Here is a 24,087-nt window from a genome sequence, read left to right as displayed (position 1 = left end):
AAGGGGCTTGAATCTACGCTGTTTTCTCCAAAAATAATCAACTCCTCATATCTCTTCTTTCATTATATTTTGATAGTTGATTGTGTGACTTGAAATTATATTCAGGTGCTAGTTGGTAACTACCTCCTACTACTCTCCCCAGTAGATGGGGTGGGGTGTGGTGATGGATGGGAGGCAGGAACCCTGCCTCCAAATTGGGAAGCTCTTTATTTAATAGATCTGAAGGCCATTTCTTCTAGAATCCCAGCCTGGACTTCAATCATGTGATTATATTCTCCAGGTGGCCAGACGTAGCTACGGAAATTCAAGCATTTTTACTCTAGAAAACATCACAATTTAGTTTAGTTGAGATCTTACAAAACAAACAGATTATCTGAATACAGCTAAATTATCTTAGAGATTCAAGCTATTTAAAATGTCTTAAATATGCACTTAACATGTTAATTATAGAAATAATAGAAATGACATATAAATCAGATTGCTCCTTCCTAGGGAGTAATAATCCTGAGGCTTGTTCCAAGATTAAATATCTTAAATTACTGATCCTTTGTGGTGTCATCTGAGGACTGCTTTTGTCCTTGTCCTTTATGTGCCAAATTTATACAGGCATCAGACTTTCACACATAACAACTATCATTTACTTAGCATGTAGTATGAGCTAAACATTACAGTAATTCTTAGAGATACAAACACAGCCACTAAGGTATTTAACTTGTGAAGGCATTAGGTAAATAAAACATATCAGTGACCATCTGGGGAGAAGAGATGCCTGCACAGGGACTGGGATAGCCAAGAAGAGACTCCTAAAGCAGCCTGGCTGAGGGTTGAAAGAGTTAGCCCCTGTTGGCCATCAGCAAACAATACCCCTTTTAAAATAAAGGCCTTAGCAGCAGCCTCAAAAGCACAAGTTTCTCTATGACCTCCTCCTGCCCTCCTCTCTCTCAATCTCATTCTCCCCTGAGGCTAGCCACAGAAATTAAAAGGTAGGTCGAGAAGCCAGAATTCCTTTCGAGGGATTTTTTTTACAAAATTATATGGAAAGGTAGAGATAAAGAATTTCTAGCCATAAGATTCTGGCCATAAAGTAATTATCTGATCTACATTGTTTGACTGTATGTCATAAAATCCACATTCCAGAGAGAGTCTTGCCCCATACTCAGAAGGAAAGAATTCTGCTCAGGAAGGCCAAGAAGGGTCTGGATAGACAGGCCTTGCTGGGTTTCCCCACTCTGTCTACTAGCATTAGATCAGATCCCTTTTTGCCTTTGTGTTTCTATATGGCTGTCTATACTTTGTTGAATCTAAGCATAAAAATGGACAATTTTCCCTGTATCTTTGGGTCTCCATTCTGAAGGTTTCCATATCATCTAAAAATATGACTACATAAATTTGTATGCCTTTTCTCCTATTAATCTGCCTCTTGTCAGTGATTTTCAGCAAACCTTCAGAAGGCAAAGGGGAAGCTTTCCTTGAGCCTTGACACCCCTAAACTGATGGATGCATAAGAAGAAGCAAGAGACCATCTAAGAGGTTGTTGTGATAGGAAAACCCAGGCTGGAATAACAGTGATGGTGGTAGTGGGGATAAACAGAAACAGATGGGGTCCAGTGACATGAAGGTATTAGAATCAACGGGCCCTGCAGGCTGATTGGAAAAGAAGATGAGAAATGCTTAGACTATGAGTCCTGACTGAACTTACCAACTGGGTTCACAAAGTAAGAAAGGTCTTTCAAATCTAACTCCTCCTTTACCAGTTTCAGTAGGAAATGTTAACTCCCATTATTACACAGAGAAAATGGAAAAAATAGATGCTATTACATGGAAACATTAAATTCTATAATTGAATCAACCCAATTATATTTATTCCTTCAACCAGCAAATGTTTGTTGCACTCTTGCTAGACGTTAGCACTGGACAAGCTCTGGAAATACAGCAGTAACTGAGGACCCCGCCTTTCCCCACCCTGTGCTATCTACCCACTCCTCCTAATGGGAAGGTGACATACTCCCTCTGATTGTCGCCCAAAGCCTCCTCCTGTGCCATGGCTCCCATTCCCACTGGCCTTCTTGCTATAGATTATGCAGCACCTTTTACTGTGACTTCAACCTATGCTTCATTTTCAACTTTGTCAACATTTTTCATGCTCAGATTTATTACATCTTAAAAAAGTAAAAAGCCCCTCCTTAGGAAAAGTAGCACTATCAAAATGTTAAATGTGCAACTTTGACCCCACATATTCTACTTAATTCCTATACATGTTTGGAAAGACACAAATATGCATAAGTACGTTAAGATGTTCAGTGTAACATTATGAGACAACAAAATTTCTAAGTAAAACTAAAATATCCAGACAATACTACAGCTCAGAACAGTATGCATCTACTTTAGGGAGTGACATGTCTATAATGTACAAAATAAAAATACAAACTTTAGCAGACTACATAGCAATAAAGTCAATTTCTATAATGTAGATATGTGAGTGAGTGATAGCACATGCACAGAAAAATCTTGAAGGATACACCTCAAACTATTCACAACATCTATATATGAGAGGATGCAATTATGGAGATTATTCTCAGTTGTATTTTTTAACGTTTAAACTTTTACAATGACTTATTGTAAAATATACTGGTTTGTAATCAGAATAAAACAATAAAGATAAAAGGTTACCAAAACAGTTGAAACAACTTTAATCAGCCTTTCCACTGCACCTACTGCATTGTAATATAGTCCCTACTACTACTGATAAGAATCTGAGTACTACACTGGGACTCCTCCACCAGTCTCCTCCAAGGTCCATAGTGACTTGCATGCTGCTAAATCTAATGACCATTTGACATTTTTGCCTTACTTTGTCATCTCAATGAGCTTCGACAAAGTTGGCCATGACTTCTTTTGAAGACTCTCTCCTCTTGGTTTCATTCTCTTAGAGGTTCTTCCATTTCTCTGATTTCTTCCATTGGTACCTGCTCCCTGACTGCGCCTTGACTTCTGAAGACATTCAGGGCCCCATCCAAGCCCTGCTCCTCTTATTTGTCCGCTGGTAACTATTAACACATGTAGACTAAAGGTTCCAAATGCACTGCTCTATTTCAGCCATCTCTTCTGAGCCACAGATTCACATATCCAACTGCCTATGCAACATCTTGGCTTGAACATGTCCCAGGCATCTCAGACTCAGTATACACACAGGACTTATGCTACCCCCTCAACCACAAACACACTCGAAGCTATTTTTCAACATTTCTTGTCTGCATAAACAGCACCCCCACTTATTTGGTTGGTCAAGCCTGAAATCTGGTTGCCATTCTTGACTAGCCTCTCTTCTGCATCCCTCATGGCCAAATGCTGACTCTCCTATGGTGCTGAAGAGTTATTGACTGTCTTCCTCTCTTCATCTCATCCTGCAAAGCCCCTGGCATCTGTTATTGGGACTACGCCAACTTCATGACCCGCCACCTGCCAGTAACTTCCTTCTCCTTTTAAGCACTTATCTTTTCAGTAGCCAAAGTAACCTTTGAAAATAAAATTCTGACCAGTATTTTTCTGCTTTAAATACTTTAATAGCTTCCCATTAGGAAACCACATTCAAATGTAAGATAACAAACACATGTTACTTCTGTAATGGTGAACGATATGGTGTCAGTGTTTGTCTCCTCCAAATCTTATGGTGAAATATAATCCAGAATGTTGGATGCAGCATCTAGTGGGAGGTAATGGATCATGGGGGCAGATGTCTCATGAATGGCTTAGCACCATTCCCATGTTTATGAATTCTCACTCAGTTCACATGAGATCTGGCTAAGAGTGTGGTACTTCTCTCTCTTTCTCCTGCTCTTGCTATGTGACACGCTGCCTCCCCTTCACCTTCTGCCATGATTGTAAACTCCCTGAGGCCCTCCTAAAAGCATATGCCAACAGTGCACTTCCTGTATAGCCTGCAAAACTGTGAGTCAAAATAAACTTATTTTCTTTATAAATTACCCAGTCTCAGTATTTCTTTATAGCAATGCCAAAGCAAAAATGGACTAACATGGGAATAAATAAGATAAGACCAATGATTTTTAAAGAAGCCTGGTTAAAAAGAGACTGCAATCATCATGAGAACAGGAGCTGTATGAATTTAGTTTACTGCAGAATCTCAATGGTTAGCCAGAATCTTTGCACACAGTTGACGCTAATAAATACTGACTGAATGAATAAATAAGGTAGGGTTGAGGAAGGTATATTTTTGTTCATTTGTTGTGCCTTGTTTTGTAAGATGAAGCTTGTTTCATATTACCTATTTTCTCTCTCTCTCTCTCTCATACACACACACACACACACACACACACACACACACACAGATGGAAAAGAGTGAAAAACACAGGAGAATCACTGATAGAGGCATAGGTGAAAGCACTAACATTAATCAAAAATATGACAGATGAAAAAAGCAAAGATGAACATGCATTTATATATGCATGATATATAAAATACATATATCTGCATTATATAGCCTATTATATATAACACACATGTATATGCACAGTTTTGGAGGGACAGAGATAAAGGAAGTTGAGGCAGTGGCCCCTGCAGGTTTCTTTTCCTTTCTGATTTAAGAAAATGATCTGCTGAGAGGCCAAAGAGGGTGTGGAGCAGAGGAAGGCAGGGAGAGTTTGAAACAGTTTCCGTGATTGACAGGAGACCATCAGCTGACTCAGTGTGCTGGCTCAGTTTCTGTTCTGCTGGGTTTTTCTTCTGAGCTCTGTAAATATTCAGGACTCCAATCTTCTTTTTGGCCTCTTGTCTCTAAGGCAATGGTTTCCCAGAATCAGTGCAAGAATCAAATGTATAACGATAACCTGGGGAACTATGCAAAATGATTCCTACATCTTGCCTGATGGAGATTCTGTGCTAGTAATTGGTGAGAGGCTGGGTCCCATGTACAAGGCAAGTTGTGAAACACTGCCCTTTGGTCTGTAGGCCACAGGGTCACTGATCTCACAACCACATTTTCTCCTCAGTCATTGTACTGACCACAGCTGAGCACACTGGGTTTGTGATCAAACTCGTCAGTCAAAGTCACGGTGACATGCTATGTCCACTCTGTCTTTCCATCCAGCTGAGAAGCAGCAACTTAGAAAAGAAAAAATATATATAGAGAGATGGGCCTATTATCTCTTCAAACGTAGCTTTGATGGGAAGGACACATTTCCTGGTGGGTGCTCCCAGGATGGCCATCCCTGCCAGAGGGCAAAAGGGAAAAAAATATACCATTTTATTATCTTTCCTGTTCTTCTGCTCAAAACTAACATTTTATCTGGCTATTGAGAACATGAATCCAAGTATGCTTTGGAGCTGAACTGTTATCAGCTGAAAATAGCCCAGAGGGAAAAAAATTCAGAATTTTTAACCTTTTAACAGCTGTTGTTCATGAAATGTGGGTTGCAATTTTACTTGACTTTGAAAATGTCAGAATTACTGAGACTGACTAAAGAATACAAGGAGAAACTTAACTTTACATTTCTTCAATTGGCTGCCACAACTCTGTTTCCTATTCTGGTGTTCAGTTACACACAATGATCTCAACCTCTTGGAAATATATCTATGGGTAATAAGAGATCTTAAAATCATCTTTGTCAATTCTCTAGTCTTATAGATAGGAAATAATGACAAGGCAGGATGCCCAGGATTAAAGAGTGTAGCAAATCTGGGAATGGAACCCAAGTGTTCTAACCCTTGGTCCAGGGGCTTTCCATGTATTCGCCCCCCAGTGTAACAAAAGAGTTGAAGTTGGTGAAATGGAGACTCGCGAATCACACAGAAATTTGTTTCACAAGTGTGATCAAATGCCTCCTAAGCAATTAAAAACTCATGTCAGTGAAACTTTATTTAAAGATAGAGGACTGAATATATGCATTTAGTTCTGCCCCCTCCTCAAATACTAGTAGAACATAAACCAATAAAGACAAAGAATAAAGAAGAGTGATGGTAACACAATTTTGGGAGACATTGTGTTAGGCAAGTGGCAGCTGACTTGGCCAATTGTAGAAAGTGCAATGCTAAAATAGGAAAGCCTCAAAGCAATTGCATTTAAATTATAAGCCCTCAAGAGGGTGGCAGCACAGGCTCTTCTGGAAGTGGGGCTGAAGGTAAGGCAGGAGAATGGCTGAAAGTCTGTTCAATAAGGAGTTGGACCCCCAGATTCCCTTTCTTATGGCTTGAAGACAAGTGGTTGCCTCCTGACCCCACCCTACCTAGGAAAAGACTTAAAATGTCTTCTCTGGAAAGAATGAACAAAGGCTCTTCAGACAGGAGGATACCAGGCACAGTTAAGGATGGGGAACCCATACCGAAAAGACAGATTACATGAAACATTACTGCTGAATGGTGAGACTCCTAGACTTCCACTTAGATTTCTGACTGGTTATATTTTCTCTTGGTCTGATGATTAACTTGGGAAGTGGGTGGGGTGGGTTTTAGTAATTCCTAAAATTACTAACAGAGTTTCCTAAGTAAATAGCCAGACAGGTCACCCTACAGTGAAGTCCATAATTGCCAAATGCCATCCACTACTACAGAACTTCCAGCCATCTTTCTAGATAGCTACTCAAAAATTAGAAGGGACAAGACTTTCCAGACACTAAGAAGGCATCTAACAGAGAAACAGTAAAGCAACTTGGTGAAGAGAGAAAAATCATATGAAAAAGAAATTTAAAACAAACAATAAAAAAACTCTAGTATCATCAGAGATCTGAGAAAAGTGCATCCATGAAATAAGGACATGTTATCAAAGAGGGGGGAGAAAGAGAAATATTTAGAGAATTAAAAAAAGAGCTTTTGAAAATTAAAATGATCGCAGACATTGAAAACAGAAGGCTTGAAAGATAAAATTCAGGAAATGTTCAATAAAGCTAAGCAAAGAAAGATGGAAAATAGCAAACATGGAAAATCGGAGGACCAATTCAGGATAGCCAATATCCAAATAACAGCAGTATTCATGGATCAGAGAAAATGGAAGGCAAGTAACTGTCAAAGAAATTTCCCCAAACTGAAGAGCATTAGGAATTAAAGAACACCTTTCTCCCATAACTGGGGGAAAAAAAAAAAAAAAAAAAAAAAAAAAAGGACACTTTTTTCCTTTAAAAAATGGAGTTGGGGGTAGGGCAAGGTGGCTCATACCTGTAATCCCAGCACTCTGTGGGCTAAGACAGGAAGATCACTTGAGGTCTGTAATTCAAGACCAGCCTGGGCAACACAGAGAGACTATGTCTCTACAAAAAAATCTTAAAATTAGCCAAGTGTGGTGCATGCATATAGTCTTAGCTACTGAGGTGGAAGGTAGCTGGGGGCTGGGGAGCAGGGGATCGCTTGGGCCAGGAGTTTGAGGATGGAGTGAGCTACTATTGTGCCACCTCACTCCAGCCTGGGCAGCAGGGCGAGACTCTATCTCTAAAATATATCTCTATCTATCTATCTATAATAATTTTCAATTCGAAACAAAGGAATCGGGTGAGGCTTGCCATAATGAAAGGGTCTACTGAGTTTCCACCATAATAATCATCATGGAATTTCTAAACTCTGAGTTCAGAGAAAAGTCCACAAAATTCCAGAGTGAAAAAGTTTTTCATACAAAGGATCATGAGTCAGAATGGCAAGAACTTTTCAAGAACAACTCTTGAAAGCAGAAGACTTCAAAATTCTGAGAGCAGATAATTTCCACCTTTGAATTATATACTTAGTCAAGCTACCAACTGGAAGCCAGAGAAAAATACAAGCACTGTCAGACTCTCAAGTTTCAAAAAAATTACCTGCCTTAAACCCTTTCTCCATAAGACACTGGGAAATGTAGTCCACCAAAATAAAATAGTAAACCAACAAAAAAATAAGACATAAATGTAGGGCTCCAATATAAGAGAGGCAAATGGAGTCCTCCGGATGGTGGTGAAAAGGAATCCCTCGTGCGGCCAAGGTCTAAAGGGCAACCTGGGCAGGGTGGAGGGGATCAGAAGGCTATGGGAGGAATCTCCCCCAAAGGATAAATTTGACAGGATTCCATGCATGGCTGATTACATTGAGAGGAGATTTACAATTGGGTAAAAGTGTGAGGTTGAATTATTCATAACTATATGAAAAATTAAGAAATAAAATCAATATCTGCTGTATAGTCTCCAGAGGAAAAGTAATCAAACTGTATTACATGGCTCATCTGTGGAATGTATTACATAGTTACAATAAACGCTGCATATTGATCTTACCAAAATTATAACACAATTACAACTGAGGGAATGGTGATTGGGAAAGTTTGTGAGAGAAGGGAAGGGGGCTGGAGTAGGTGAAAAAGAGCTAAATAATTCTGCATCAATAGATAATACTTAAAACTGAAAAACAGATCAATTATAATTTAATATGTTAACTAGAGATACAGAGGTAATTACTAAAAGAATCAGCTGCAATTAAAAATCCTGGCCTCTGGGGAACAGAGAAGAGAAAAGGAGATGCAGCTGGTTTTCATAACAAAACCTGCAATATTATTTAATTTCCAAATTACGTAAACATTGTAACTAATTATGTAAAACTTTGACAAAAACTTTTCATTTTTTTTTCCCTTAAAAAAGATGGGGAGCTCACGGCATGAACACACATAAACATAAGAATCAGCGTTCTGGCAGCTACGATGTGCCAGGCACATGATAGATGCAGAAGATAAAACAGTGAACAAAACAGAAAATGTCCCTTTTCAGGGAAGCTTATGTTCCATAATAAAAACTAAATATAAGTCCTTTTAAAATAACTGACTCTGCTTGGAGATAAGAAGGAAATAAACAAGTTGATACAGCAGAGATTAAGAGACGAAAGCATTTCGGGCAGGGGGGGTCAGAGGAGCCTCCCTGAGGGGTGATATTTAAGTTGAAACTTGAAGGATGAGAAGGAGTTGGCTATGCAGGGCTAAAAGGAGAGCATGCAAGGAAAAAGAAAATGCAAGACAATGGTTCTGAAGCACAAAGTATCTTGGTGTGCTCAAAGATATGATCAAAGATCAGTGTGACTGCAGGTCAATGAAGACATGAGAGGCTGAGGAACAAATGAGGCTGACCAGGAGGAAGGAGCCATCACACCATGCACTGACAGGTAAGCAACGGCATGGCACCACCACATCAGAGCATACTTCCGTGGCAGGGGTAGAACAACAGACCAGTCATTAGACTAAGCTTGAAGTCCAGGTAAAGAAGTTGGCCTAAGATGATAGTAGTGGAGACAGTGAAGACATTCAAAACCATTTTGAAGCTAGAAGTAGTTGGGGGAGAGGTAGGACAAGGGTGATGTGCAGGCTTCTGACTTTATAAATTGTAAGGATGGTAGTACAATTGACTGAGATGGTGAAGACACAGAGTGTAGGGGCAGGATGTGGTAGATGCGACATGGAAGCAAATCAAGAGTTCCTTCTTGGACATGAGACATCGATCCAAGAGTGCTGTCAAGGAGGGAGGAGGGTACGGTATCTAGAACTCCGAAGAGCTCAGTGTTGGAGATACACACCTTGGAGAGTCAGCAAATTAGTGGTATTTAAAGCCCTTGAAATAGATGAGCATGTAGAGAGAAGTATGGCTTTAAACCACAGCATGAAGAATTCTCAGCATTCCCAGGAGGCCAAGTAATGAAGGAAATGCCAGCAAAGGATCAAGAAATGGCCAGTAGAGAAGAAGGAAGGCCAAGTTAGAAGGTAATTTCAAGAAGGTAAAAGAAAACTGCGCTTAAAGCCACTCAGAGATTCAATAAGATAGGAATGTATCCATTGGAAGCAGCAACACACGCAGGTCTTGAATGACTCTGCCAAAATCAATTTCAGAAGAGTGATGGAAAAACATACCAGACTGTAACAGACTGAAGAATAAATGAGTAATAGAGGCTGTAGTACATGTAGGCAACATTTTAGAAGTTTTGCTTTAAAAGGAAACAGAGAAATGGTAAGAGGTGGAGAGGGATCTAAGGGTCCAGAGAAAGGTGTTTGATTCTTTAGTTTTTTTTTTTAACACAGGGATCCCAGAACATTAATTTACTAACTCCTTCAGTCGTACAACTTATTAAGCACTAGACCAACGTCCTTATGGAGCTTACAATCTACTGGGATAGAGACAACAAACGAATATACATACACTAATTTCAGGTGGAGATAAATGTTTTGAAGGCAAAGCAGATTAAGAGGATACAGAGTAACAGTGACATTTCAGATAGATGAGTCAGGGTGACAGCTCTGAGTAGGTCATTCAAGTGAAACTAAATGAAGTGCAGCACGAAGCATCCTAGATGAGAAAGGAGTTAGGAGGTGAGAGAGGGTTGACAGGAGGATAAGGACAGTGGCCAGGCAAGGGGTGACATGTCAAGGGACAGGTGTAGCCTACAGCACAGTGAGAGACAGGCAGAGCAGGAAGAGAAGAGGGTGGAGGGGTAGCAGAGGCCTTACAGTACATGGTCAAGGGTTTGGATTTTATACTGTTTGTAGAGAAGCCACTACAGACAGTATAAAGGTGTAAAAGAGAAGGATCACTGTGACTGTTCTGTGACCTCAGACCAAGAGGTACATGAATGGTAGCATGAAGCAATTACAGGAGTCCTTGTAAAACTTAGTAGTGGCCTAGGCTCAGATTTTGTTGTGGGCACAGGAGATTAGGAGTGCTTGAATTTGATAATATGAGGTGTCACAGAAAGTCAGGAATCAAGGATGACTTCAGCTTTGGGGCCTGAGTGACTAGGTGGTACCACTGCAGAGGTTAGAACAATGGAGGAAGTGTAGGCTCATGAAACAAATCAGTAATTTGGTTTTGGAAATAAGTTCAACTTATCTACTAAATAACCAAATGAAGAAGTAAAGCAGACAGCTGTAAAGCAAAGGAGAGATAGGGAGTAGACATAAGTATGTGGAAGTTATCCACATACAGATGGCATTCAGGGCCTTGCAAATAAATGAGACCACCTAAGATGTGGAGATGGGGAAGAGAGTCAGAGCACTAATCCCTGGGTGCTCCAAACTGAACGAGCCAGAAGAGTAGGATCCAGCAGGAGAGATCGGGAAAGCACAAGTGAGCAGTGAGCAGAATCAAGATAAAGTAGCATCACGAAGCCAAGTAAAAAAAGAATTTCAGGAAGGAAGGAGTGGTCAGCTATGGCCAGTGCTGCTGAGATAAGCATGAGCTCCATGAGAAAGTTCTGGGAGCCTCTGTGACTCATGATGAATGAACAATGCTTTGCGATAACATTCCTTACCCTAAGTGTATTCAGACCACTTAGTAACTCTCAGTTCATTTAGAACACTATGCCTCTGTTTCCAAGGATGACTCGCCCCATGGCAAGCCTCCTTCAGGATTCTCCCAGGAAGCAACAGAGGAGATCCCTGTGCCTGTGAAAAAGAAATGGCTCTAATGGGTAGGCTTAAATAGGAAGCAGACCAATGCTCATAGCAAAAAACCCAATTTGTTAGGGCAGAACAGAACCATTCTACAAATTTCTACATTTTTCTAGCTCACAGCACGTAAGAGGAAAATCGACAGCAGTCAAGTTATTATCATTCCCATTCTACTGATGAGGAAACTAAGGCAGAAAGAGATTAAGTGACTAGCCCAAAACCATACAGCTAGTAGGTAGGAAAGCCAGGATTCTCAAACCTAGGAATCAACCTAAAAAAAGAGCAAATTATCAACCAGTTTGCTTGGCTGCCTTGCCCAAATCAAATATGTAGTTTCTGAGAGTCTGATCACAAAATTCTACCTGACACTGTATGACTTTTGATCAAAATTGGCCATCCTTTCTTCCATTTTAAAATATTTAATTGACAAAGATTGAATATATTCAAGATGCACAATGTGATTTGATATACAACGTGTAACAATTACCACTATCAAATGAACACATCCCATCACCACTCATACTGTGCATTAGATGCCTGGAACCTAGTCATCTTTAACTTAAACTCTGTACCCTTTGGTCAACATCTCCCCATTTTCCCCAACCTCCAAGCCCCTGGCAATCAATGTTCTACTCTCTGCTTCTATGACTTTTTTAGATTTCACATGTAAGTGAGGTCATACAGTATTTGTCTTTCTGCGGCTTATTTCACTTAGCATAATGGCCCCCAGGTTCATCCATGTTGTCACAAATGGCAGGATTTCCTTCATTTTCATGGCTGAATAACATTCCGCTGTATATATGCACCAAAATTTCTTTATCCATTCATCCATCAATGGATACCTAGGTTGTATATCCTGGCTATTGTGAATAATACTGCAATGAACACAAAAGTGTGGATGTCTTTTCAAGATACTGAGATCATTCCCTTTGGGTATATACTCAGAAGTGGGACTGCAGGATCATGTGGTAGTTCTATTTTTGATTCTTTTGAATCTTCATACTGTTTTCCACAATGGCTGTGCAATTTATATTCCCAACAGTTTACAAGGATTCCCTTTTTTCCATAACGCTGCCAACAGTTTTTCTAGTCAACTTAATGGTGTTTATTAAAAACTCTAAGGGAAGCTAAAGCCAGCCCTCTTCCACCAGCATGGTAAACGCTCAGAGTTAATAACGTCTCTTCTGGAGAATTATCTACTCTTATGACATGAAAGGCTATGTTCAGTAGAAAGACACAAGGACATCAGACATACTTGAATTTAAATTTTGGGTCCTCTCTCCAGTACACAGGTAAATGTAAAAATCTGGTGTAAATAGGTCCTAATTATAAGTTATAAAGGTTTGATGACATGACATAGATGAAAACGCTAAAAACGGAGCCTTACGTATTTAAAAAACCCTTCTTTCTTTCCTGTCCCTTCTCTTCACTTCCATAATGCACTGTGGAGCCTCTGAAGTTAGTGTGATAGAAATAGGTTACTCATCAATAGGTTTTCTTTGTTAAATTTTTCACCTACATAGCAGCAAAAAAAAAAAAAAAAGAGAAAAGGTGGTTCTTCAGATCTTCATATTTTATCGTGACCAAAAAAATTTGCATCTTTACTCAATAAAAGTTATTTAATATAAAAATGTTTTATATTTACCTCCAACTAAATTTATTTGCTTTCTCTTGAAAGTTTGGGGAATATTTGTTTTAGGAAGGTTTTCCATAATATACAGTGACTACACTTCCACACTGCCACATTACCACTTACTCTCCAACATGAAGGCTCTTGAAAATAATGCATGAAGTATGAAGTCTTACTAAGATTTCAAAGTGAATCTTCACATTTAGGTTATTATTCTGTCCTGTTTGCATCATCTTTAACATCTCGGGGTCTACTCTACAACGTAGCCCAGTTTGCGGTTTTAGTTCCAAAAAATTTTAACTATGTATTTTCCACCCAAGAAAATTATTACTTTCCAGCATCTCGATAGTGAGCCTCCTGGCCACCAGCAGGCTAAGCAGATGCTAGCTATTATCTTGCTTTTAGAGAAAAGTCTCTGGTACAGCTACAAGGGTAAACACAAATAGTACAAATCTGAAAATATGTTTCCAGTAAAAGTAGAACACTGGCCAAGGATGATCCTAAGTAAACTGCAGTAAGAGAAGAGTTTTTAAAAATCATTTGAAAAGACAAACATATTAATCCAAAGAAGCCAAAGGATTTAATTCAGCTACACTAACAGAATGTGGCTACTTTAAAATATTATAGATTGGTGTAAGAGTAATTGTGTTTTTTTGCCACTAAAAGTAATGGCAAATGACTTTCAGGTAATCTTGATTTTGTAAAAGAGAAAAAAAAAAAAGTAATGGCAATTACTTTTATTTTTGGACCAAACAATAATTCAGTCCTTAAAATGTATTTTTTTAAATAGCACCATTTACTTTTGCACCAAATAATTATTCAGTCCTTAAAATATATTTTTATAAAATAGCATCATTTACTTCACACACTTTTTCTTGTTAGGTAATGCCACATACTCCCTTTTGCTATGCCATACACACTTGTATGTTATTCGAAGGTCCCTGGGTGTTGTACGTACCTCGGGTAATGTGTAAGGTCACTGAAATCTTGTTTTCATTATTTTATCATCAAAGTATCCTTGCCAAACATTTTTTGCGAAAACTCTCTCTCCCCGAAGGCAGGGTGGGAAGTTATTCCTGCTTTTAAGATCCTGGCCCACAGTACAGTAAGCCATAGACAGGTAAGAAATAACTTATGTGGCTGGGCATGGCGGCTCACATCTGTAATCCCAACACTCTGGGAGGCTGAGGTGGTGGATCACTTGAGGTCAGGAGTTCGAGACCAACCTGGCCAACATAGCAAACCCCGTCTCTACTAAAAATACAAAAATTAGCTGGGCATGGTGACATGCACCTGTAATTGCAGCTACTCAGGAGGTGGAAGTTGCAGTGAGCTGAGATCACACCACTGCACTCCAGCATGGGTGATGGAGTGAGACTCTGTCTCAAAAAATAAATAAATAAAAATAAGTTTTGCTTTCTGAAGTTGTTTTCTGAAGCATGCATATAAGAATGGATTATTTTCAGCAATCCATGTGGACTGAGGAATAAAAAGTTAGGAAACTTCAATTCAACAAATATTATCTGAAATCCCACTACTGTTACAGAAACAACAAGAAAGACACAGGCCTGTTCTTCTGAACTGACAGTTGGAGAGGAAAAGGAAGGAAGGATGCTATTCAAATACAAAGGAACGGGATCTTACCCAGGCTGGATGGGAGGTGAGTGTGAGGAGTCAGAAAAGGCCTGGAGGCGGGGACATCACCTGAAGGATGAGGAGGCATCAATAAATACAATAGGCCAATATAAGGGATGGTGTTAGGCTGCAGACAGAGCAGTAGGAGGCATCAGACCTGCCTCTATGACAAGGACCTGACCTTGTGCAAGCCATTTGACCCTTCCTGCTCTAATTTTTACTTATCTATAATATGGAATGGCTAGGATCATGTCAGTTAATCTTAGCTCCTGCTGTGCATCAAAATCACCTGAGAGCCTTCTAAATAGACTCTAGAAAGGTAGTTTCAGGTGGTGGGGCATCAGTGTTTCTTTCACGAGCTCTCCAGATGATGCTAATCTGCAGCCAGGGCTGAGAACCACTGGATGAGATGAGCTCACAAGGCCCTGACATCTTAGGTCTGTGGTTCACAACCCATGGTGCACAATAGCATCCTCTGGGGAGCTTTTAGAAATCCCAGTGTAGGCTGCATTCCTGATAATTAAATCAGATTTCTGGAGGTGGCCTCAGGCATCAGTAATTTTAAAGTTCCCAGGCTGACGCCAAGCTACAACCAAGATTGACAACCACTGTTCTAGGCTCTCTTAATACTTCAGTTCCCTATTATGGCCAATGAAAGATGGGAAAATTAAAAAGAAAATAATGTCAAATTAAAAAGAAAGCTAAATCCTGAAGGCCACCAAAAGATCTTAAATGGTACTGTACCACACATGGATGTGTCATTCATGTTGATGCATGACAGGTGGGAAAAATGCCCAATCCAAAATGCTCTCAGTTCTAAATTTAAAATTCAATGAAATACTTCCACGAAATGGCTCCACGGTGTGTTCTCTGCAATACTTAGTTAGAATTTGATTTGCATGGTTGACTGTAATATGAACATTACATTCCCTACCCCCGAGGTTACTTAAATCCACTTATTAGGCAATGGTGAACTAAACAAACAGTAATTAGAAACACTCCAGACTACCTTTTAAATCTGTTGCTAAATTATGTTTTTCCTGCACCAAAGCCCATACACACAGCACGTCCATAAGCATCACAAAACCAAAGCCTCAGAAATATTTACACTAATAAGGGCATAAGCTACCTCTGGGCATTCACACTGGATTCTGCAGGGAATTAAGGGCTCCTTTAGAAGACGACTATTCATTGCTGTTATTTCTCACATCTGGGTAAATAAGGCACTGCCCGCATGCGGTTAGAAATCCCAGGTGAAAATGAACTCTCCAGGGGTCTAGAGATGAAGAATACCTCTGATAGACTGACTCATTTTCCAAAATGAGTCAGAAGTGAAAGTAATTCTTCAGAAAAGAACATCTGCACTATGGCACAGCTTATAAAATAATGCTAGATGATACCTGTAGCTAAGAAGCTGGCCCCAGAGAAGAAGGGAGGGTCTGGGAAAAGGACCGAGCCTCTGCACCGCACTTAATCTCAGGGCTGCCGCTGTTAGCTTGGAGGGTCTGCAAATCCAATAAGCGGCCAGGCGTCCTGGTTTCCACTGTAAATCTTGATTAGCAGTGAGAGTGCTCACATTCCATTAGAAAGCTGGCCCCTCGCCAATAGGTAGATGCAGCCAGAAAGGATCCATGTGCTGCCCTGAGCACGGAAATAGCAATTCTTACAAGAAAAACTGTTTTCCTTAACTAAAAATAGTCTATGCCTGTTAATGATTCAGACAGACCTTTCTTCCTGGGGAGGACTATGACCTAATGCTTTCCCTTCCTATTATACAGAAAGAAGAGGTATTGGCATGTGGTCAGGTACTGGAGGACAGGAAAGAATGAAATGCCTTTCACAACAACTCATGTAAAGGCCAATAAACAGGAAGGTGAAAAAGATTGTCTTCAGTAAGATCAGGGGCCAGTTATTCCCCTTAGGTAGCTCTTCATTATTTCATCTTGGTTATGTATGCATGTATTTATTTATGTATTTAATTTCTGAGACTCTGTCACCCAGGCTGGAGTGCAGTGGCACAATCTCGGTTCACTGCAACCTCCGCCTCCCAGATCCAGCGATTCTCCTGCCTCAGCCTCTCGAGTAGCTGGGATTAAAGGCCTGCACCACCACACCTAGCTAATTTTTGTATTTTGTAGAAATGGGGTTTCACCATGTTGGCTAGGCTGGTCTCAGACTCCTAACCTCAAGTGATCTTCCCACCTTGGCCTCCCAAATTGCTGGGATTACAGGCATGAGCCAGGTGCCCAGCCCTGGATTTTTAAAAGGAATCTAGCTCCACTGTTTGTAATGGAGTGGTAGGGGAACCTGGAAACAATCTACGTGCCCATTAATAGGTGATCAGGTAAATTAAAGCACATACACAATGGAATATTATGTAGTTATTTAAAAGCCAAATCTGTGTGCAGATGTAGGGATATCTGTACTCCCTATGACACATTAATACATTAAAAATTGCACCTGGCCTTTGTATAGCAAATATTTGTGTAAATGTTTTTAAAGAAGTTGCCTAGGAGAGCACTGGGAGACAGTGTTAAGTTTTCTTTTATACCCTTCAATACGGGTCGACTTATCTTTTCATACACCTGCACACTTCCCCTTTTAATAATAGGCATTACATAAGTGGAGGACTATTTGATTTCTTCTTTATGCTAGTTTCTTCATACATAATTTAAAACAAGTAAGTGCTATTTTATTTTGTTGAGATGGGAGTCTCCCTCTGTTGCCCAGACTGGGGTACAGTGGTGCAATCTCAGCTTACTGAAACCTCTGCACCTCCTGGGTTCAAGTGATTCTCCTGCCTCAGCCTCCCGAATAGCTGGGATTAAAGGCACCTGCCACAATTTCTGAGTAATTTTTGTATTTTTAGTAGAAATGGGTTTCACCACTTTAGCCAGGCTGGTCTCAAACTCCTAACCTCATGTGATCCACTCACCTTAGCCTCCCAAAGTGCCGGGATTACAGGCATGAGCCACCACGCCTGGCTCATAAGTGCCATTCTAAATAGGTATTATAGGATCATAGCTCCCCAAAAATCAGATGTGGAAGCCCTAACCCCCATACCTCAAAATGTGACTGGATTTGGAAAAGACAGGGTCATTAAAGAGGTGATTAAGCAGAAAATGAGACTGTGAGAGTGTGCCCTAATCCAATCAGACTGGTGTCCTTAAAAGAGGAAGAAATTTGGACACAGAAAGATACCAGAATGCACGCATGCAGAGGAAAGACCATGTGAGGACACAAAAAAGATGGCCGTTGGCAAGACTCAGAAGAAAGGAATGTATTGATACCTTGACCTTGGACTTCCTAACCTCCAGAACTGTGAGAAAATACATGTCTAGTGTTTAACAGGTTCAGTCTAAAGTATTCTGTCATGACAGCCCCAGCAAACTAATATAACAGATAAATAGATGGATGCAATTGAACTAGCACAACATGGAGACAGTCACCCATAAGAGTCTTCAACAGGTGAAAATCCCACTATTGTCCACCGTGATGCTGATGGCCTCATCTGCCTTGTGAAGAAACAGGAGTTGATGAAGCTTCTGACTAAATCATGTTCACCCTGTTAAGTGACTCAAGCTGGGACTTGAATGAGTTTCCCACCTCATCATTCAGGACTCTTTCTGCTCCTGCCACTTAAATTTGATGACATTTTAAACCCCATAACTCAAAGAACTAGAGCCTCAGATATAAATATATACAAATATATTTTTTTGAAACAGGGTCTTGCTCTGTCACCCAGGCTGGAGTGCAGTGGCATAACCTTGGCTCATGGCAACCTCCACCTCCTGGTCTCAAGCAATCCTCCTGCCTCAGCCTCTCTAGTAGCTTGAACTACAGGTGCACGCTACCATGCTCAGTTAATTTTTTAAGGTTTTTGTAGAGATGAGGTCTCACTGTATTACCCAGGTTAAGCCTCACATATTTTATTAGTGACTTTTTAAAGCTTGGCTTATAGTTAAAAGGCTGATAACTAATGAAAGGGAAAGTGTAACAGTAATATTAATTCGATTTTTTAAAGACTTGGCACCAGCGTTCAAAACAAGTATGGAGAAACAAATGATATCCCACATTTATGTGCCAACTTAATCATTTACACTTTAAGACATACGGTTTCAGACCACAATGCAATAAATTTTTTAAAGTATGGTGATCTAGGGCTAAAACTTCTTTATGAAATTTTATAGATTTTTACAAATTTATTAATACTCTAAAAACTGGAGTTTACAGATCAATGACATAGAACCACAGACTTTGCCTGTAGAATCTTTAACCTATAAAGGCTTAACCTATAAACCTTTGTCTTTAACTTGCAGAGATTTGTAAGTGGGTTAAGAAGCAGACACCTGAAAAGATCATAACCCAAAGATAAATATGGTACAGTCAGTTCAGGCTACAGACATTCAGAGGAAGGTGGAATCACTTTTGCCTTGAATGGCCAGGGAAAGTTTCACCAAGGATAGAGGGTCTAAGCCAATCTGGAATTAGAAATAAAAGCTAAGGAGAAGTTATTTACGTTCAGGTCTACCTTACCCCTGAGTATATGGTTCTGACGGTGAGAACTGTGTCCCTAAGATCCTAACAGTGCCTGGCAAATAGCAGGCATCTGCCAGCTGGAGCAGGGAAACAGGTGGATAAACACACAGCATGCTCATGTTAGCGTAGGTCTATACTGCAGGATTTTTGTAAGGAAGTTGCAGGATACAAGATTTAAAAAGTTGGGACCAACCGGTAGGTACACTGAGGTTTGGGCTTTATCCCTACACAGTGTAGAGTCTACGAAGGTGTTTCTGGAGGAAAAAAACACAAGATGGAACCAGCAGTGGTATGCAGAATGGACTGGAGGTGGTAGAGAAACAAGAATGGGGAAGGTTAACTGGGCTATCAGCTGGGTAAGGTCTCAGCTTCCTAATCTGTAAAATGGGCATCATACTACCACAGTAAGCACTCAAGATATAATTGCTATCATTATAATTTACTGTTATTATTATTCCACACTGTAAGATGTAAAAGAAAATGAGCAAGAGGACAAATGTGAGGTATAGAGCCAGTATTTATATGTCACCTCAAGGTCTCCTCAAGTTCCTTGAACAGAGAATGGTAAGGCCATCTGTCTTTTTGGGAACGGAGTGTGCTATATTTATTCGTTAGTTCTCCATAGCTTCATATTTCAATATAGTAGATCCAACACAGGAGGAACAGATATCTGAAATGATCTTTAAAATTGAGACTACAAAATCAACTTTTAAGTTGCTTTTATATAGAAGTAACTATACAGACTAATGCCAATCAGTTTTGAAACACTAAATTAATGGTCTCAGCTATAAATCCAGGAAAACCATTTCATAATGAAAATGCCAATGCCTTTTTAAATTTAAGGATGGAATTGCCAACATAAAAGGCTTACAGTCAATGAGCAATTGCTCCCTTCACTCATAAATGAAAGAGCCTGATAACTCTGAACTGTTTCTGAAACTCTGATTATCAGAAATCGCTGAGAATATAAGCTACAGGATTTTTCAATCACACAATTACCACTTAGTATTGGCGCTCACAGTCTCAGACCAAATTTGGTGTGCTGGCTTTGTAAGTTCCTTTCTCTAATTATCAGGGGACCCAAGGTCTTATATTTACTGTCATGATATAGATATGAAGTTCTACTGCAGATATTAACACTCTGTTTAATACAAAACCATGCTAACTTTTGTTTGTAAATTTGATCTTAGAAGGGAAATTTAATATACACCAAAAAGTGATTGTGCATTTACATAAATACCTGGGTATCCAGAGTCAAGTCTCACCAACTAACCACTGGTAAAATTAATGTATCCGATGTCTGTGCTGTTCCTACCTTCAATATTAATCGTCTATTTTAAAAGTTTACTCTTTGGTCCATAACAGGTTGCCATACTTACTAATTAAATCAATGGTGAATGTATTACTTCCTAAAAGCCAAACCCCAAAAAAGTTATCCAAAGGGACTAAATAAGACATAACTGATTACTTTTGCCAAAGTCAATAGAAACTTTCCAAGAAACAAAGAAGCCAAGATGAAGGGCAGTAAGCAGTCAAACCAATTAGTAAGCCAAGGACGGAGGAGGATAAGAAATGTAAACTCACTAGCATAATTTCTGGTTGACAGGCATTAGCCAAGACATACATGTATTCAACACTCAAATAACATCTTAGAAGGAAAGAGTAGAGCGCAAAATTAAGACGTGGGAAAAAGAAAAAATTCCTTTAAGGAGAGAATAAAGCCTGAAGACAACATGAAGCAGGTAATGGGGTGACCAGAAGCTAAATCAAGAGACATGAGCTGTAATCTCACTTTACATCTAAACGAACTGGTTTCCTAAGTTTCCTTCTGAATGTTCTTTAACTTTTCTGAGTCTTAGAATCTTTACCTGTAGTTTCAACAGGGAAAATGATATGAAAGCCAAAGGTCTCCTCCAGCTCTGATAACAGACTAGGAGTTTGTTTAGATGATGAACAGATACTTTTAAGGAGGAAAAAATAGGCTACTTTTATTTCACAGTGACTTCAAGTTCACAAGAATGAAATTTCACAGAAGGGAGTCAAACTGTCCATACGCACAGTGAACACAGCCCTAAAGCATTTATCAACCAAGGCCTCTGAAATGAGTACAACACCTGGATTAGCCACCACATAACCTCAGCCTCAGCCACAATCCCTTTGTCTCTGACCTGACTTGGCCCTTCCCAGTTGGATATACTCACTTCTCAGCCCCCATTCTTCACGTAATGCTGCCAGAGGCAAGTTGTACACACATCTATATAAAGTTAGGAGAGGTTTAAGGCGAAACAGGCAATGGAAATCCTTGGTGCAGCTCCTACCCTTAAGAATAGCACAGCAGGTAACAATTACTAGTGTTATAAATCTTAGGCCAGTCCCAGCATTCTGGAAGGCCAAGGTGAGAAGAATGCTTAAGGCCAGGAGCTTAAGACCAACCCAGGCAACAAAATAAGATCTCATCTCTTTAAAAAAAAAAAAAGCCAGGCATGGTGGTTGTAATCTCAGCGATTCAGAAGGCTGACATGGGACAATCACTTGAGCCCAGGAATTCAAAGTAGCAGTGATTGCATCACTGCATTCCAGACTGGGTGACAGAGCAAGACCCTGTCTCTCAAAATAAAAATAAAAAAAGAAATCTTGTCCTGGCCCCTGTTAGAATGTATGGCCCAGTAATTTCACTTCTCAAGAACTTCACAAAATAATGTGAAATGTAGACAAATATTTATACCTACAAATATCTCTCAATATTATTTACAATAGCTAAAAAATCTGATGCATGCTAGACTAGCAACAATCAAGGAATGACTATGCAAATTATACCTCAAATTAGTTTCCCCTCCTACATGATCCCACAGACTCTCTGCTTATCCCTCAATAGGACTCAACCTGCCTACTAATTATCCATTTCCTCCAACAGGTCCTGAAGGACAAACACCACATTTTGTTCACTATTTTCGCCATAAAGTCTAGCTTATAGTGAACGCAAAATAAATATCTGTTGAATGTCTTCTGGAAAATACCTTTAAGTAAATTTCATGTGATGGAGTGTTATTCAGCCATTAAGTGTGGTTTGTGAAGGCTTCTTAAACATAGGGAGTACTGATGATGAAAAGCTCTGGAAATGGATAGTGGTGGTGATTGCACAACACTGAATATGCGTAATGTTACTGAATTGTACACTTAAAAATGGTTAATTTTAGATTATGTATACTTTACCATAATAAAAGAGATAAACTAAACATAGGGAGTGCTTATGAGGCAAGTTAAGTGAAAAGGCAGGATACCATATGTCTAAACAATATAAAACTACATTGCATTTTTTTTTAAAGGTGGGAAAGCACCACACTAAAATATTTATGGTGTTTTATCTTTGAGGGGTAGTGTTGGGGTGATTTTGGTTTTATTCGCAGTTTTCTGTATTTCCCTACAATGGCTCACATATAATATTTTTAATCAGAAAAAGACATCAAGCAGCAGAAGCCAGGGATAGAAAGGTTTACTTGTCAGTAGGTTAAACCTGGATCAATATCATTCATCTTGCTATGATCCTTGATGTATTATACTTGTATACTGCATATCATTCCTGCTTGCCTTCACTGTATAGTCCATAAAGCATGCCATTTAAGTAAAAATTGTACCTTTTAAAATTGAAATTATTTAGCTTTTGCTATGCCAGAAAGTATGCCTTTCAGATGTGATGCACCATAAGTATGCTTTGCCCAGGCTGAGAAGCAGCAACTGATGGTTTTAGACATACAAGTGACCAACTGGCTCAAATGCACAGCTGTTCTCATAGGTGAAAGGCTTTCGGGAATCTGTGATGAGCCTGTCTGCAACAGCTGAAAGAGAGCGACACATCCAAATGGCCTCAATAAACACTAAACTCGTCAAATTTACAAATAAATTACAAACAAGTCCTTTGGAGTTACACAAACTCAGGACTGAAGTAACAGAGCTAGGACTGCCACTTATGCATTACCACCATGAGTTCCTGGCCTCAGTTGTCTCACAAATAAATGCGGATAAAAATGCCTCCCTCTTGGGTAAACAAGATGTTGGCAAATTAGAGCTGGAGGAAATCCTGAGCCTACTAACAGCAGCTGTCCAGTCAATATCATTAATTTCCTTCCTAACCTCTCTTTAGATCAAATGTCCAATCTAGGATAGCCAAGTGAAATGCTAAAAATGGCCCACTACCTAGAACTAATGAAGTTAACATAATAGGAGAATGGAAAGATGTTCTGAATCCTCTTCCAGTTTCACTCCACAGAGGCCCTCATAAGATGCAAACCCATTTTTCCTATTCTTCATTCCTCAGTAATTGGAAAATAACTACTTTCTGTGTCCTTTGAATACCTGGAAACCTGATGTCACTCTTAAGTTTCTTCTTCAAACCTTTCATTCCTGGCATGGTGGCTCACGCCTATAATCCTAACTTTAGGAAGCCAAGGATGGGGGATCACTTAAGGCCAGGAGTTCAAGGCCAGCTTGGGCAACATAGCAAGACTCCCATCTCTACAAAAAAAAATAAATAAATAAAAATAAAAAAGCCAGCCAGTCATATACAGTCCTAGTTACGCAAGAAGCAGAAGCAAGAGGATTGCCTGAGCCCAAGAGTTAGAGGCTACGGTGAGCCAAGATGGCGCCACTGTACTCTAGCCCGGGCAACAAAGCAAGACAATTTGCACCTTGTTTCTTAAAAAAACAAAAACAAACAAACAAAAAACTAAACACAAATGATAAAAACTTTCATTCCTTTAAACATATCTGTGGTTTCTCTTGGTTCTCTGCAAGCTCTCCCTACATTATGTTAACTGGATGGCCTCTGAATCCCTCTAAGCAGGACTTGGCATAGCACAAGGTTAGCACCTAATTCATGCATCCCCGAGAGCTTTGAAAA

The 24,087-nt window shown here is 39.7% G+C and overlaps 1 protein-coding gene across 4 annotated transcripts in view; it reads right to left on the bottom strand.

Moving 5' to 3' along the window:
• The window catches only part of ANO6 (anoctamin 6), a 189,717-nt gene that overhangs the window by 127,109 nt on the left and 38,521 nt on the right, over positions 1 to 24,087 (bottom strand). For 3 of the 4 annotated variants that reach the window (XM_032248379.1, XM_032248383.1, XM_032248382.1), the window contains exon 2: positions 14,661 to 14,720. The exons of the other annotated variant lie outside the window; for it this stretch is intronic. In XM_032248379.1, the coding sequence (XP_032104270.1) occupies positions 14,661 to 14,720 (60 nt within the window). The remainder of the gene's footprint in view (positions 1 to 14,660; positions 14,721 to 24,087) is intronic. 4 annotated transcript variants of the gene reach the window in all.

This window comes from Sapajus apella, unplaced genomic scaffold (genome assembly GCF_009761245.1).
Source record: "Sapajus apella isolate SASKATOON/1434 unplaced genomic scaffold, GSC_monkey_1.0 scaffold66, whole genome shotgun sequence".
Lineage (NCBI taxonomy): Eukaryota > Metazoa > Chordata > Mammalia > Primates > Cebidae > Sapajus > Sapajus apella.
This window is presented reverse-complemented; position numbering and strand designations above follow the sequence as displayed.